The sequence below is a fragment of the Mugil cephalus genome, chromosome 2 (genome assembly GCF_022458985.1).
Source record: "Mugil cephalus isolate CIBA_MC_2020 chromosome 2, CIBA_Mcephalus_1.1, whole genome shotgun sequence".
Classification (NCBI taxonomy): Eukaryota; Metazoa; Chordata; class Actinopteri; order Mugiliformes; family Mugilidae; genus Mugil; species Mugil cephalus.
In genome coordinates, this window is record NC_061771.1 from 6,297,414 (window position 1) to 6,313,053 (window position 15,640).

The 15,640-nt window shown below is 45.1% G+C and overlaps 1 protein-coding gene across 2 annotated transcripts; it reads left to right on the plus strand.

Moving 5' to 3' along the window:
• Positions 1–71: 71 nt before the first annotated feature.
• Positions 72–11,700, plus strand: epn3b (epsin 3b). 2 transcript variants are annotated; one of them, XM_047575350.1, is made up of 12 exons: positions 72–374; positions 3,697–3,934; positions 4,100–4,258; positions 4,376–4,459; positions 4,837–5,134; positions 5,459–5,577; positions 6,304–6,390; positions 8,864–8,987; positions 9,094–9,264; positions 9,367–9,462; positions 9,722–10,009; positions 10,100–11,700. In XM_047575350.1, exons 2-12 carry the CDS (start codon positions 3,866–3,868, stop codon positions 10,396–10,398), a joined length of 1,794 nt encoding a protein of 597 aa, XP_047431306.1. In that variant the 5' UTR covers positions 72–374; positions 3,697–3,865; the 3' UTR covers positions 10,399–11,700. The 2 variants fall into 2 exon arrangements, with proteins under 2 accessions (XP_047431306.1, XP_047431297.1); XM_047575341.1 differs by having other exon boundaries at positions 3,879–3,934.
• Positions 11,701–15,640: the final 3,940 nt, after the last annotated feature.

A 15,640-nucleotide genomic window follows, 5' to 3' on the forward strand; every position in this document is an offset into this window, starting at 1 on the left:
TTTTACGCGGCCCGTTGTGATTGCTGTGTGTGCTGTGCGTGCTCGGCCTGCCTCCCGGCGCCGCATGCGTGTGTGGACGGGGCTGCTGCTGAGAGAGAGGAGGGGTGAGTGTGCCGTGTGCTGTGGCTTATCCTCGTCCTATGCGGATTTCACTGCTCGCTGTCTCACCATCCGGGGGTAGGCCGGGATTTTAGGTGCTGACATCCCCTTTTAAAAAGATCCCTTCAGCCACGCTGGTTGTATATAGGCTGAGTGGATAGTTGCTGTTGCACTGCTTGGTGGGTAGCTGTTATCGACGCTGAGGACCTGGACAGGAGAGGAGCAGAGAGACGAGGATGCTCCGAGGACAACGCGAGAGATGAGCGGTGGACATGGTAAGCGGCGTGCGGCAGGACTGTAGTTACTGGGCTTTTAGGTAAATGCTTTCATGGACTTATATTGATGTTACTGACTCTGTGTTGCCAGTGTGCGACAACTCCAGTAGTAGTTGGCCTGTTTGCTCTGGAATCCGCGCTACACATGGCAACCTGCTCAGGGAAACCACCGCAAGAGGGGGCGTGAGTGAGTGAGTGCCATTTGGGGGAGGGATGGAGGGAGGGGGTGCGAATTATGCAGACCCACCTAGGGCGCACTCTCTCCTCCCATCAACAGCTGGAAGATACAGTGACAGGAGCAGGCTCGATAGGAGGCACAAATAATCAGACTTTAGCTAAATCTGAACCTCCAACCTCATCCCTAATCCCGATCAGTGATGCTTAATCTGACTGTAACGCTAAACAGCTACGGAGCCGACTCGAGAAACTTGTAATCAAATATCTATTCCCTGACAAATACAGAGGCTTACACACCTGCTTTCACAGCACGCATGCGCACCGGCAGGCGTGGACAGCGGCGTGACGTAAAATCTGTGAGCAATTTGACGCATCAACTCGTCGAAGTTCACGTTTCTTTAGTCAGTGTGACAAACGTGCAGCGTTTCAACGTAATATGAAAGGATTCGTATCACTGAACAGATATCAGTTTCCCTGGAGATCAGAGCACAGTTTGGAAGATTTCATCAGCAGATTCTACCCAGAATGGATCTTGATTTTAATGACTGTGGCCCAGAGAGATTTAGTTTGAGTTAATACGCCCGGATGAGTCATTTAAATGTAAGCTGTGAGTCAGAAAATAAGCCCATACCCCAGTAAAACCTCTACGGGGCTGCACGAGTCCTTCTGTTCACAGTCTGTCCCTGTGCTGTTCCAACTTGAACAAATACACACATTAAAAGTGAGCTGATGTGCAATGAATGTGAGCTGATGTGAGCTGATGTGCTCAGAATTATCCTACCCGTGTTGTTTTACACTTGAGCTACAGTTTGAAGAACACATACTGTCTCTGAGTGCAGATATCATTGTGCACATTTTTCATCGGATTGTTTCCTCTGTCTGGTGGGACAGGCCCCGGACAGGTTTGATTTCTGAGAACAGCCACAGACAGCAACGCTTGGTTCTGGCCTCACCATTTTGCAGAAACGGGGGAATTCCTTTAATATGCATCTGGGATTTTAGAACCACGCATTTTCCTCTCACAACACACTCACCAGAGTGGCGTTATGCACACAGTGAGATGTTACTCCCACAATGTGAAATATCAGTTGTGGTGTGAAGCTCATATAAGGTGATGGAGAGATCAGTAGTTTCAGACTCCTCGTCACAGGGGCTTTTAATAGCCCTTGTGTTTTAGGGCTGGAGATGATTGTGCAGAAAGGTGATACTCGTTTGAAGCTGCTGAGCCTTACTTTCTTCTTGGTGCCCTTTGCTCTCCCTGGCCGCCTCACTGTCTGTCCTGCACAGACGCTCTGAGACCTTTTCGTCCTTTTCAGAGGCTTCTGTCTGTGTTCATCTCAGGTCCTCTCTGCTTCTGCTGATGTTTGCTTTTCAGGGGGACCAGGCATCCTGTGACTCAGTGAGATGAATTTACCAGCTAGACAGATACTAAAAAGACCAGATCAGAGCAGTCTGTTAATAATGTTGTCATAATCAGCGTCAAACGCATGGATTGCACCAGGCATGTCTGGGCATGTCTTTTACGGCTCTTATCTGCTCGTGCTAAGTCAAACCTACTAGGTTCTTCACTTTTTATGTATAATTATACTTTAGTTATATGCTCCACACATAATTATCCTAATGTAATTAGTCAGGTTTCAAATTACAATTTCCTACAATGTTATGTGCTTTTTACAGCCCTGTTATATATTTTCGCTGAAAAGAACAGCGTAGATGTGCTGTGGCAGGAAGCTGCATAAAGTTTTTTTTTCCAGTGTGTAGTAGTTTTATATCATAGTTGAGCTGCAAAATGTTGTTGAAAAAGACACCTTTAGAAACATTTCACACGGGTGGAAGGAGGGCGTTTTCGTACGTCTTTGCCCGGGAGACCTTTTGTCTCATATATCCAAATGTGACATCATAAAATACAGTAGAGTTAAACTGATATTTGTTATTGCATTAGTATTACTTTAAAATTAGATTTTGTTTTCATGATTCACTATTATAGTGTGAATGCGACCCTAGTGCAGGATTAAGCGGTAGAAGAAGATGAGATGAGATGAGATTCACTATTATCGTAACATGAAATACATACAGAAAATGTTAGATCTAACAACGCTCTGTGTCGTTATATTGTCCATCAATAAACCGTAGGCCTCATTCTCTTTCATGGGTGTTCCCTGCTATGTGATAAGCAGGCCCTGAGGGTGGACCTGACTGTGTCCTGTGGTGTCTGGCAACAGAATGTTGTTAATGGGGGTCTTCAGGTCCTATGGGATGAGGTGAGGGGCCTCTGTGGATCATCCCACAGATACTTGATCAGTTTGGGATCTAGTAAATTTGGAGACCAGGTCAACACCTTGTGCTGAGTTGCTCCTAAATTGATTCTGTTAACTACAACATTAAAAAAAAAAATCTTAGTTTCAGTTTTACTTGTCTTTTGAACTGTTGTTACTAAGGGCAAGGATGTGATCAGAGAGATAGCGGGTGTTTAATTTTCTTTCTTCTTAATCTTCTGACAGTTTAATGAGCCAGGCGACTGACGAGAAGTGGTGTAGTTTCGTGGGGTCACTCTAGTTCAGCTTTGGTTTAGTGGGTTAATTACTTTCTGTGTCAGTGACGGCATCGCAGGAACCCTTAATGATCAATCCCCCTGAGTTCTCCTCTGAAATATGAATTTGGAAAAATGGGTTGCGAGTGTGCGGCTGTGACTGTGTGTGCGTGCTGGCCTGAATACAACGAGCCACCAAGAAGCTCCATCAAACACCTGAGTGTCGCAGCTTTTGTTTGACCCACTTTCTGTGGGTCACCAATTGTGTAGCCGCTCGTCATCACTCATTGTTTATGACGCTCCGTTTTTTATTCTACTGAGGAGGATAGTGGAGAAATAAATCAAAGGGTGCAGCCTGTACTTTAGTTTATTGTTTGTAGCCATGCTTGCAGTGTAAGTGTGAAATATTTCTACAGCTATTAGATGAACTGACACAAAGGTTTTTTTCATACACAGTCACGGTCCCTAGAGCATTCATCATAATAACTTGCATGGCTTCCAGGGATTATTTTCTAGGTGATTGCATGAACCAAAGACAAAGACATAAAGTCACTTCTAGAGTCTGCTCATAATTATTTTATATGTCCGTATGTCATCTTGATCTCTTTTTTACAGGGGTGTCCTATGACTCCTGACAGAGAAGAGGAGCCTTCACTGGCATAACTACCTCTCCTCTCCTCTCCTCTCCTCTCCTCTCTCCATCCACTTTCCCATTTTCACCCCCTATAACCTGTTGAGTATTTGTTTTTCCACCTTCTCTCCCTGTACCCATCCACCCATCACCATGACAACCTCAGCCCTGCGCCGGCAGGTGAAGAATATTGTGCACAACTATTCAGAAGCCGAGATCAAGGTATTGTCAATAAATTCTCTTCAAGTGTTGTTAACGCTGACCTGGAGTCACACCAGGTCAAAGCAAGCAATAGTCAATGCTGTTAATCCTTTTATAATATTAATAAAAAAAATACATGAATGAAATGTAAACGGACACGTGGGTTTGTCTGCCGGTGGTGTGTAGGTCCGCGAGGCCACCTCCAACGATCCATGGGGCCCGTCCTCGTCTCTCATGTCAGAGATCGCCGACCTGACCTTCAACGTGGTGGCGTTTGCCGAGGTCATGGGCATGGTGTGGAAACGGCTCAACGACAGCGGCAAGAACTGGAGGCACGTCTACAAGGTGACACAAGCTCATTCCTTATGTGTGCTTTCCCTCCGCTCTGCTGGCGGAGGTCGAAGTGGCAGCTGCGATGTGTTGAAGCGAGACGTGACGCAGTGCTAATGGCTTTGACTGCAGGCGCTGACTCTGTTGGATTACCTGCTGAAGACAGGGTCGGAGAGAGTAGGCCAGCAGTGCCGTGAAAACGCGTTCACAATTCAGGTAATGCACAAGAGAGCCTCAGCAATCTGAAGCCCACAGCAGCAGAGGGTCGTCATTAGGTGTTACATTACACACAGGAGAAAAAATACCCAAATTAGCCCAAAGCTTTAAAAATCACATTTCAAACACTGAATAAAAAAGAAACCTCTTTTTTTTTTTTTACTTAAAATGATTTGTTTTTATGGAAGCCCTTCGACATTGTCCAGGTAAAACCATTATTTGGATGGCTGAAAAAAATCAATCTGACGAACACGCTTTCGTATGTGCTCTGGATTTCTGTTGGAACATCAGATTATGGAGGCTTCCCCGCACCTTCTTCGCCACAGTTTTACATTCTCTAAGAGACAAAGTGTGCGTTTCTTCCGTGTGTGGGTCAGACACTGCGTGACTTCCAGTACGTGGACCGCGATGGCAGAGACCAGGGGGCGAACGTGCGGGAGAAAGCCCGCCAGCTGGTGTGCCTCCTCCGGGACGAGGAGCGGCTCCGGCAGGAGAGGAGTCAGGCCCTGAAGACCAAGGAGCGGATGGCTGGGGGAGGCAGCGGAGGAGGCGGGGGCGTGTACGGAGGCATACCCCCGTCTTATCACCCAGGCAGACGCACTAGTCAGCCCAGCATGGCTGTGCTGTACGGAGAGGAGTTCAGCCGCTCCAGAGGCTCTCCGTCCTCCTTCAACTGTGAGTATTAAACTCATTCAGCTACACTGTATGTTGGCAATTTGTGAATAAAAGGAACAAGAGTTAAAGACACATTCTTATACAGGCTTATTGCCACCTCCCTAATGAAATGCTTTTTGTGCTGTAGACCAGCATTTTGGACAGTCCACCACATAGATTACCAATACTGCAGCGTAGGCCTGAAAATATTCAAATCACACCCACACTCCCTGCGCTCCACGTCTCTGTGCATCTGCTCGTGCATCCTAACCTCGAAAGGACGGCTACTTCTCACGCTCTCTTAAGCCTCCCTGCATAAACCTCGCTCTCCTGCTCCCTTGGCAGCCTCGTCCTCGTCCCCTCGCGCCGCCTCAGACCTGGAGCAGGCGCGACCTCAGACCAGTGGGGAGGAGGAGCTGCAACTGCAGCTCGCCCTAGCCATGAGCAGGGAGGAGAGTCAGAAGGTACAACAACACACACACACACACACACACGTAGTATAATAATGAGTAATTTCCTTGAGCTCCTCCTGGGTGGTAGCAAACAAACAGTTCCAGTAATGAAAATGAAAATGTTACAAACGCTTTGAACATTCGCCCACCTTCATTTAGCTAGCCCTTCTTTCCCCTGTTACCATAGAGATGGACGAAGACACACAGCTACGAATTGATTACCATGAGTAGGTATACACACAGACACACACACACACAGACCTACACCGGTGTCAACCTTTATTAACCTTTTATCAACCTCTGTGTGTCTTTTTGTGTGTTTGATGATTCGGCTCATAGAAAAGGCTTCTTTCCGATGTGGACTAATGACTCTTCCAAACCCTCTCCTTCCTTTGGTGCCTCTTTAGGCGCCTTTCTCCTTGTCAGCACCTCTGCAGAGCAGATTTTTCTCTTCTCATGTATCTTCCTTTAAAAGAGCACCAGCATTAATGTTCCCTCTTTTCTCACACTAGTTATATCAAAACATATACATACAATTTTGGAAAACCTCCTCTTTGCTCCGCTCTCATTCAGCTGCTGCTTTTCATATATTAACATTCAAAAAGCTGCCGCATCCGTTTTTTTCCGGAACAAACCAAAGAAAAGTGTGTTTCGCCAATGCATGCGAGTATGTCTGTGTGTGTCCGTGCTCATTGCACGTGCTCAATGTTGATGATGTCACAATCCCGCCCCCTGCAGGAGCAGCGCTGTCGCCAAGGAGACGAGTCACTGTTACAGAAGGCCCTGGATGAGAGCCGGAGAGAGAGCCAGTCAGGGCCATGCGAGGTTAGTTTAAAAACCTGTGCGTATCTGCTGGGGGGAGTGTGTGTGTGTTTGCATGGAAAGGTGGGTGGGCGCGTTTGTAGGCGGCTGCTGGCAGGCTTTTACAGAATGAAGCTGAGTATACAGTGTGAGAGAGGGGGAGAGAATGAGACGAAAACACATAGATCAGCATAATGAGGCAGGCTTCACAGGGAAATAGTAGAGAGCTTAGAGGGGAGGAATAGGTGCCTGATGAATGATAACCACTCTGCCTCCTCTAACCTTGAGCTCAGCGTGATATTTTCCTGAAAACATGCTCCTTATCTTGTAGCACATTAGCTCCCTCATTCATTGGCCCGTCAACACACCAGTCACAATCACCAGCTGTTACGCAAAGATCCCAGCTGCTTGTGATTGGCTTCATTATACTCATTGTTATTGTTGAAAGGCAGGTCCATCCACACACCTCTATGGAAAGTATAAGGAAAATAAAAAAGGGAAAGTGAAAAAATATATCATAGATCATCATGACTTCATCAGAAAAGTAACATTTTATTTTTGTCCAGCCTAGTGCAACTTACCATGGCTTCAGTAAGTTCTTGAAAACTGACATAAAGAAATAAATGACACAAAAGAAGGGACTCAGCATTCTACTGTAACTATAGGAACATGCATCTAATGGTATTAGAAGTTTAACTGTGGGACATAAGGTGTTTTCTACCTCATTGAAAAGTAAATTGTCAGTTTATTTGCACTTTGCACATGTGTGACGCAAACTTTTTAGTACAGTGCAACTCATATGAAGTGGCTCTGGACCCTATAATCGCCATAATCCACCGTGCACCTCCCCACAAATTTAACTACCCATCACAACGACGTAGACTGTAACAGCTGTGATTAGTTCACAGTGCGTGTTCTTGTTCACGTGGGGCCGGTCACCACAGAAAACTAAACAACATTGATCGACATTTATTGACTTTATTAACAACTGCAGCATGGGCCATTCAGGTTCACTCACCATTGTGTGAAGTGCAGAGTGAGTGAAACTCAACACAGCCGGTCAGTCTCTGCCTAGTGTTTCAAATGTGTAATTACACCAGCACACAGCTGCAATTCTTCCGACGGCAGGTCCCCCTATACGCACTTAATGTACCCCAGTACTGTAAATTAAGCTTCATGATGTTACCAATCCAGCCCTGTTGTGTCAAACATCCAGGAGAATGTGGCGGACCAGTGGCACTGTAATGCGTCTGGTTCCCTCGTAGTTAGAGAATCAGCTTTGGAACTGAAGGGTCACTTGTCCAGGACCAGGCACCTTTGATCACATTGCTCGCAGATTATTATACAAGTGGCAGCCCACTGCACCAAGTGTACACAATACTGTTTGAACCAATGGATGGAGAAAAGGAATCTGCCCATGGGGGATCAATGAGGGAACAATAAGAATGATTACATGGTTACATTATAGACTAGTGGGTCTTTAAATAGTAACTCATTTACCACAAATTATGCAGGCTTATAAGCAACCATTTGAACTGTCTTAGTTGATGTATTTTGGTGACATGGATTCAGAGAACTGACCAAAGGTTAGAATAGGTCCTTAAAAGTGATCCGAGGAAGAACCAGACTCTCCTACCAGGATAACACTGTTAAATTACTGTAATCATTGTAATGATCATGATGCTGCTGCTTAAATCACTTGATTATATAATATAAACGCACTCTTTTTTAATAGTATTACTTTCCTAAATGTATCTTATAGTCTGAGTACAGTGAGCATCACATCTTTATATGAGAACATTGAAAAGAATCCATACATACGTAATAACCTCACATGATAGTGTAAAAAAAAAAAGGATCCTTGTGTGTGTTTTTACAAAGATCGCATACATGCAGGATTATATAGCAACATTAAATAAAACTCTTGTGAGGAGTCTGCATTCCTGTCTCCTCTGCTGTAAGATGCTGCAGGTGCTTCAGCATAATCTCTGAACAGTGGCGTCCAGATGCCGCTTGAAAATCTGATTGTGAATTGCCTCAAGCGCTGCTCACAACATTACGTAATGTAATCTCTCAGTGCCAGTACACGCACCATACAGAACAGAAGGCACAAGATGCACAGCACTGAACAATCTCTATGTGGAAATAGCTCCTGACAGAGTCTTACAGATGTGTGTTTCAGTAGATGGGTGGAAACTGGTTTTACTTTTTAGCAGTTAAGTCAAGTCTGCTTTTGACTCTTTGACCCTGAACATCTGGTGGATATTCTTCACTTAATCTTTCAGTGTGCTTTTTTTAGACATTTACACCACGCAACCAACATAGCTACTTCATTCAGCTACAGTGTACCAGGGTAAACAGTATTTATCTCGTGCATTGTAAGGAAACTGTGACAGTTTTCTTGCTCTCTGAAGATCTAAACATTTTTGGATGCTTTTTGTCTAGCTTTCTTATTGAGTCGCGCAAACCTGGAACCTTTTTTTTCTCCTCTTTGTAGTCGGCCATGTTGGACCTGGTGGACATTTTTGGATCCTCGTCCGAGCCGCCGGCTCCCCCTGGTGACCCTTGGAACTCTGCTCAGCCCAACTCAAACACCACCTCCGACCCCTGGGACTCTGTAGGTGGGTGACTCGTTACTCACTCGTCCACAGGCCAGCGCGATGCCAGAACTGCGGCTGCTGGGTCCTGCATCACACTCACTCGACAATCCGTGTCTGTGTGTCACAGCAGTCCAGTCCAGCACTCCTGTGATTGGTAGCCCTTGGGCGGCCCCTCCCTCCTCCTCCAGCAAGTCCAACCCTTGGGCTCCATGTGCAAACTCACCCACGGACCCCTGGGAGGCTGCACCTGCGTCCTCGAGTCCTGTCAATCAAGAGTGGGACAGCCCAACAGATGGAGGTGCACTGACTTCTAGAAACTCAAGTACTCATCAGAATGAATAGTTATAGGAACGCACTGTCCTTTTTTCTGTTTTCATTGTTTTATTACTCTTCTACACAGATCATGATGGAACACATCCATTCACTGCACAGGAAGAGGAGAAGCCTAAACAGGAGGCTCCCCAAGTGTCCTCCCCTCAACCTGCCAGTCCCACAGGTAGACATGTACAAGACAGCCTGTTCCGTGGCTGTTCCTGTAGCTGTATGTACAGAGGCAATAAGAAAAGCAGTGTCAGTGTGTTGCTATGGTCGTTTGTATGAGTTCCAGTGGTTCTTAAAACTGTGTTCCACACCAGCAGACTAAAGCTGTTTTAACACTCTCCCGTTGATCTTTTCAGTTGCTATCCATGCGGCAGATAACCTCATATCGCATCATTTTTTCCTCGGTCTATTTTTTTTTTTCCTGTCCGTTGCAGATTCCGAGTTGTTTGGGCCAAGGTCAGAGTCTGATCCGTTTTCAGACTCTAGGCCAGATCCATTTGGAACAGATCCAGCCGTGAAACCCCAGGTAAACGGAAGAGAGTCGGCCAGCCCGGAGATGTTTGACCTAGCTCGACTAGGCCCCCCCCTCAGCGCCCCGCCCGCACGTTTGTGTCGAACTCCAGAGGCTTTCCTTGGACCTACGGGGGCCTCTCTGGTCAACTTGGACGCTCTGATTCCCCCCACGCCCCCGAGCAAGACGCACAATAACCCCTTCCTCTCAGGTGACCAGCTGCTGCTGACGTTTCACTTACATTTACAGATATTACTGGAATACACTTAAGTTTTCAAATATTCAATTTGTGTCTCCACAGGTCTGAGTGCACCATCTCCCACCAATCCCTTCCACTGCGACCAGCCTCGCCTCACCCTCAACCAAATGCGACCGTCCTCCACTTCCCCGCTGCCCCCTCACATGCTGTCCTACAGTCCATCGCTGCCCCTGCCTCTGCTCCACCGGCCGCCCGTCCTCCCCTCCTCCTTCACGCAGCCTCCTGCTGGACTCCTGGACCTTCCGTCGAACCTCCCACAGCCCCTGCTCCCTCTCTCTCCTCGGCCGGCGCCACGCACACAGTCACAGACACAGACACACAGCCACAACCCGTTCCTCTGAGACTCCTGCTCCTTCTCAAGCTCTGGTCTCAAGAGGGAGACGGCAGAATGGACTCTTTTGGGATCTATGCTAACTACAATAAGCCTAGTTTAAACGAGCCTGTACCGGATCCTGGTCTGATGTCATTGTGCTCACTTGAGGTGGATGAAACTTGGACAGGATGTGTTTGTGTCCGTCTAAAGACACACCAGCTGCTATATAACCTGAACTCTTGAAGAAAAGCTCTCTCATGCACACACTTAGAGTATACACAAAGAAACACGCGCTCAGGTGCACTTCAGGTGCATGAACAGACATGTACCCCACACCAAAATAACAGGGAACATCTCAGCAGTCCCTTCAATGCCTTTCCCATCAGCAGCGACAGCTCCCAGCAGCCTTTGAGAGGCAGAACTACTCTGTAGACGACTCAGACGAAGCCACACACATTGATTGTCCACCAAGAGTCACCAGGATCCTTACCGCTGCTGCTTCACCGACACAAGCATGAATGCCTCCCACCCTCAAGACTCCAAACTATTCTATACCGCCGAGCACCTGGGATGAGTTTGTCAAATAAATCCAGTTTCATGAGCTCCCTCCGTCACTGGAGAAGCTCCAAATGTGAGTTCTTTTGAGGTTTATCAAAGCATCGCAGAGAGCACTGTTCAGAAACTAGTCAGCTCCTTCTTACATGGTATATATTTTGCATTTCCCTGGAAGCACTCTGACTTAGCTAGATTTTCAAGGCAAGTGACCCCACCAGGATCCAAGTGGATTCAAAACTGGACTAAACTAGTCTAACCTACTACTACCTAACTGCTTCAATCTGGACCTAACCTGATCACTGATTGTATCCCCATCGGACCCCCGTGCCTGTCTCTAATGCTTACCCACAATGCATTCCCAGCTAGTTCAGTTTGGCACCATTTAGGAGGACCTCAGGGAGACCACTCTGTCCCTTCTCCAATGAGATTCAACCGTATTTCTGTAAAGGCGTACGTCAACAGAACAAAATGACAGGGAGATCTGTGACTTTATTTCTGACTGAGGTGTGGGCATATGAGAAAAGAGGAAAGGAATAAAAGATAGATAAGTAGAAATAAGAATAAACAAATAAATGACCCTCCCTGACTTACGTGTTAGGTAAAAGACAATCTGAGATGAATTAGTAGATGAGATGGTCGTCAGTGCACTGGCCCTGGACTTGAATGTGAAATGCCTGCCTATAGATACACACAGGCTTAGTACATATGTATTTAGTAGAATGATACTGCTGTATTTAAGTATTATACCAATAAATGGATGGTGTTTGCATTATGATTGCTAATGTGTTCATTGACTGATGAGTTTATTCATTTGTGGAACTGCTGAACGTGACACGGAACAGTCGTGTAATTATGCTCACCTCTGTTCACCATTATTTTTGGCAGACATTGCTAGGAGGTGCAGGGTTTGAAATGTTCCCCCCAAACAACAACAACAACAACAAGCCAGGTAGATTTCCTTTCCCTCTAACCCTGTCACCTGACCTGAATGCCCTCTTCTAATTCACCACTGACGCCTTTGGACACCTTGTTGTTGGAGCTCAAGACAACCAGTTACCAAATTTATGTCTGTGCTTAAAGGAAATGTGAAAATAATATAATAACTGACATAGATTCGCACAATAGGAAGCAGCACTAACAGTGATGATATCTTGTTTGTTAAGTTTGCCAGGAACTTATAAACATGATGTTGTATCTTATAGGCACAAAATTGTCATTGTGCTTCTTCCGCAGAATCATCATTTCAAATGCAGTAGCATGAAGGTTGTGGACTGTGTGCTCCTGCAGCAGAGATGCCTGCAGAAAGATGTTCTGTTGTAAGCCTACAGAATAACACCGATCAAGCATAACATAATGACCACCTTCCTAATATTGTGTAGGTCTCCCTTGTGCCTCCAAAACAGTTGTGCCTCATCAGAGAATGGACATGGGTCTATTCGGATGGTGTCCTGTTGTGTCTGGCAACAGGATGTTGTTAGTGGGGGTCCCTATGGGTTGAGGAGCCTCTGTGGATCATCCCACAGATTCTTGATCAGTTTTGAATCTAGTGAATTTGGAGGCCAGGTCAACACATTGTGCTGTTCCCCATGTTTTTTGTTTGTTTGTTTTTAGTTGTTCCTACAGTGTTTGTGTCTGTGTCAGGCTGCATCTTGCTGGGGATGGCTGCTGCGCGGTGGAGGTACCTGGTCTGGTCTAGATGGGAGGTATGTGTCTAAATAACGTCCACACAAATGCCAGGTCCAGAAGTTTCCCAACAGAACACTGAATTGTCAAAGGGTCAAAGTTATTTAGTCCTCCTGTTAGTGGTCATAATGTTATGGCTCGTGCTGGGTCCATTACATTTTCATCCCTCTAAATCTAACCTCAATTAAAAGTAACTGCTGTATTGTAAATCGGTGCATGCCTCTTTTTTTTATCAAACATTTCTTTTTCTTTGTGTGGCGATATGGATAAAGAAAAACCTTTGCGTTTCCTTTCTGCATTGTCCCATTTCTTTCTCTTTCACCACTAGATGGTAGCATTGACATGGTATAAGATACCCTGCAGGTCATCTACGTATTCTGCTAGCGAAAGCATCCGATTTGGGATGAAAATAAAAATAAAAAAAGATATAATTTTTTGTCTTTTAGACTAGAAAACTAGCACAGAGCCCGCTGTCCACAAAACAGTACAACCATGCCACAGTAATCACTGCGTTGATTGCTGCGCTGTATCACTTAATCTCCAGCCACATACAGGCTTTTAATCCTGCCAAACAGTAATGATGAGTAATCAGTCTTTTTTACGACACTCATAACCTGTATTTATCACGTGCCTTGCTAAAATAATAAACAAATGTTCAAAATAAATGTTCCTTCCCATTGCATGAACTGATATTTGTTAAATCAGCACAACAAATTCATGTTTGCTCTCCCAGGACTAAAGTTTGTGAACTGAAAGAAGAACTGATATTTCCATTTGGCTCTGTTGTCGCTCAAACCAAAAGGCATTTCCTTTCCATTTAGTTTTCATTTGTAATAAGATCAGATGCAACCTCAGCTGTCAACATACTGTGAACCCTAGCAGCTCAAGATGCATTAAAATAACCCTAAACTCTCTTTTACAGACTTCTAAGGGGTCAGATATCTACAGTGCCTGGAGAGAAACTAAACGAATCGAGGAAATCCAATCATGCCCATGCGCTGCAACATGCTCACACACTTCCCCCCTCTTTAATGTCTGACATTTCTATGCAAACAAAATCAAGTGCAGCCTGATCACAGATCTAAACAGCTGCAGCCTCGACCTCCTGATACAGCAAATCAACTGGTGCTCACACTTGATACGCAGCACCGACATATGGTGTTGATTTGGCAAAGGAAGGAGGTAAACAGGCAGCAGTGAATGATTGTGGGAACAGTTGCAAGAGTGAGTGAAAACTATTTTCTACTGCAGAAGTGCCCATGAAGTGATTGGAGCCTGTGTGAACCTGCAGTGCAATGAACTGGATAAACTCGACGTCAGGATAATCATCACAGTCGCTCATGACCCCAATTTGAACCACCAAAGATTGAAACATCTAAATTATATGCCTATTTCATGCATGGCTCTGTGCAACTATCCATCTCTGTTAGCCAGAAAAATAAGATCTGCTTTGCTTCACTGTGCACCCCTCCGGCGAGGCTAAATGGATGGTGTCTGTGGCCACAAATGGAAAAATTCAATAATACTTTAGTTAACGGCTAATTCCACATGTAAAAGATTGATCACACACGCTGGCACGCGTGCAAAAAAAGCTTACAGGCCAGCTCCTTTCTGTTTAACATGTGTTTGTGTGAGTCAATGCATCTGCACAAGGAGCCCGAATTTTCTCTGGATTCCGCTCATTATGCAGTGAAGCATGAATAATTTCAGATCTTGGCCTTCGTCTGTTGGCCCCCTGGAGCTGTTGTTCCTGGCCTGCACTGAGGCAGCCGTACCATTTAAAGAAGCCTTCAGAGTGATAAATAAGCTTAGTCTGATCAAAATGCTGCTGAAATGTGGGAACAATTAGTCGGCAGGAGGAACGAACTCAACAAGTAACACATTCATACATTGTTTGTTCATTCAGAGCAGTTATACACTACATCCTCTATCCTGATAACCTGGGATTACTGCGTGTCTGAAATGTTAGGACTTAGTTATCTCAGGACAATAGCCAGAAAAAAAGATGGCTTATGAGTTTGTAAAGTGAACGAGACACAAGTAGAGCAGCTTATGTTCCTCTGGTCTGTTATCTCTTTCTTGCCTACGATGAGTCTTATCAGTCTGTTATAGAAGTGGATCTACTAGGCCACAGAGTTAGGATATTCCCATAAACCTTATACCGGTCTTATTTGATTGATGACTCAGATCACAACTGCAAAGTCCTAAAGGCTGATAAAAATGCACATAATACCCCCACCAACACACATTACACTCTCATGATTCTGTTACCTTTGAACACGAAAAGTCAAAAGAAAAACATTTCAGCCCATCCTGTTTTTCCGTGCACTCACCAAGACAAACGTCCCACGCACCAGCTGCCAACATTAACATAAAACCACACTGCTCTGGTCCCTATTCAGCATGATAGGAAAGCTAGAGAGAGCTGCACTGCTGCATGCCGTTAGGTCTGTATCACTGCTGCTTTATTTAGTCTGGTAAAATGAAAACAGAAAAAATACAACAAGTGTTACACCAGTGAGACAAACATGAGCTACTGTTGTCCTGATACAAACACTTTGTCTTCTAAACTGTTCTTTAAAAGTTATTTTACCCCTGATTTACATTGATTTAATCCACACACATGTATGTATTTGTTAAACCTGTTTTTAACGGAAAAAATCTTAAATGATTTGCAAGTTTTGAGATGGGAACACTATCCATTGTGCATTAGTTCAAGGTACAGTGACAAGCTAAGGCTCGGGGTTATGAAAAGACCACAATACATGTACATGAAAGGGGATCAGCAAAATCTAAAAATAAAAACATGTTGCAAATTAAATTCATTACCTAAGCCTGGGATTACAAATAGGACATTAACGTTTCTGTTTAGCTGGCACTCACATGGAATAAGTAAAGGTATAATAAAGCATCTTAAATCATATTTGAATGCTTGTCTCTGTGATAGACTGGAGACCTGTCCAGGCTTAGGCTCCAGCCTGGACAGCCTGGACAGCTGGGATAGGCTCCAGCAACCCCCACTATCCTAGTGT

Bases quoted from the DNA above. Each gene is read 5' to 3' on its own strand.
- epn3b (XM_047575341.1), top strand. The intron at 4,259-4,375 runs GTGACACAAGCT...CTTTGACTGCAG, and splicing joins ACTGGAGGCACGTCTACAAG to GCGCTGACTCTGTTGGATTA. The intron at 6,391-8,863 runs GTTAGTTTAAAA...TCCTCTTTGTAG, and splicing joins GCCAGTCAGGGCCATGCGAG to TCGGCCATGTTGGACCTGGT.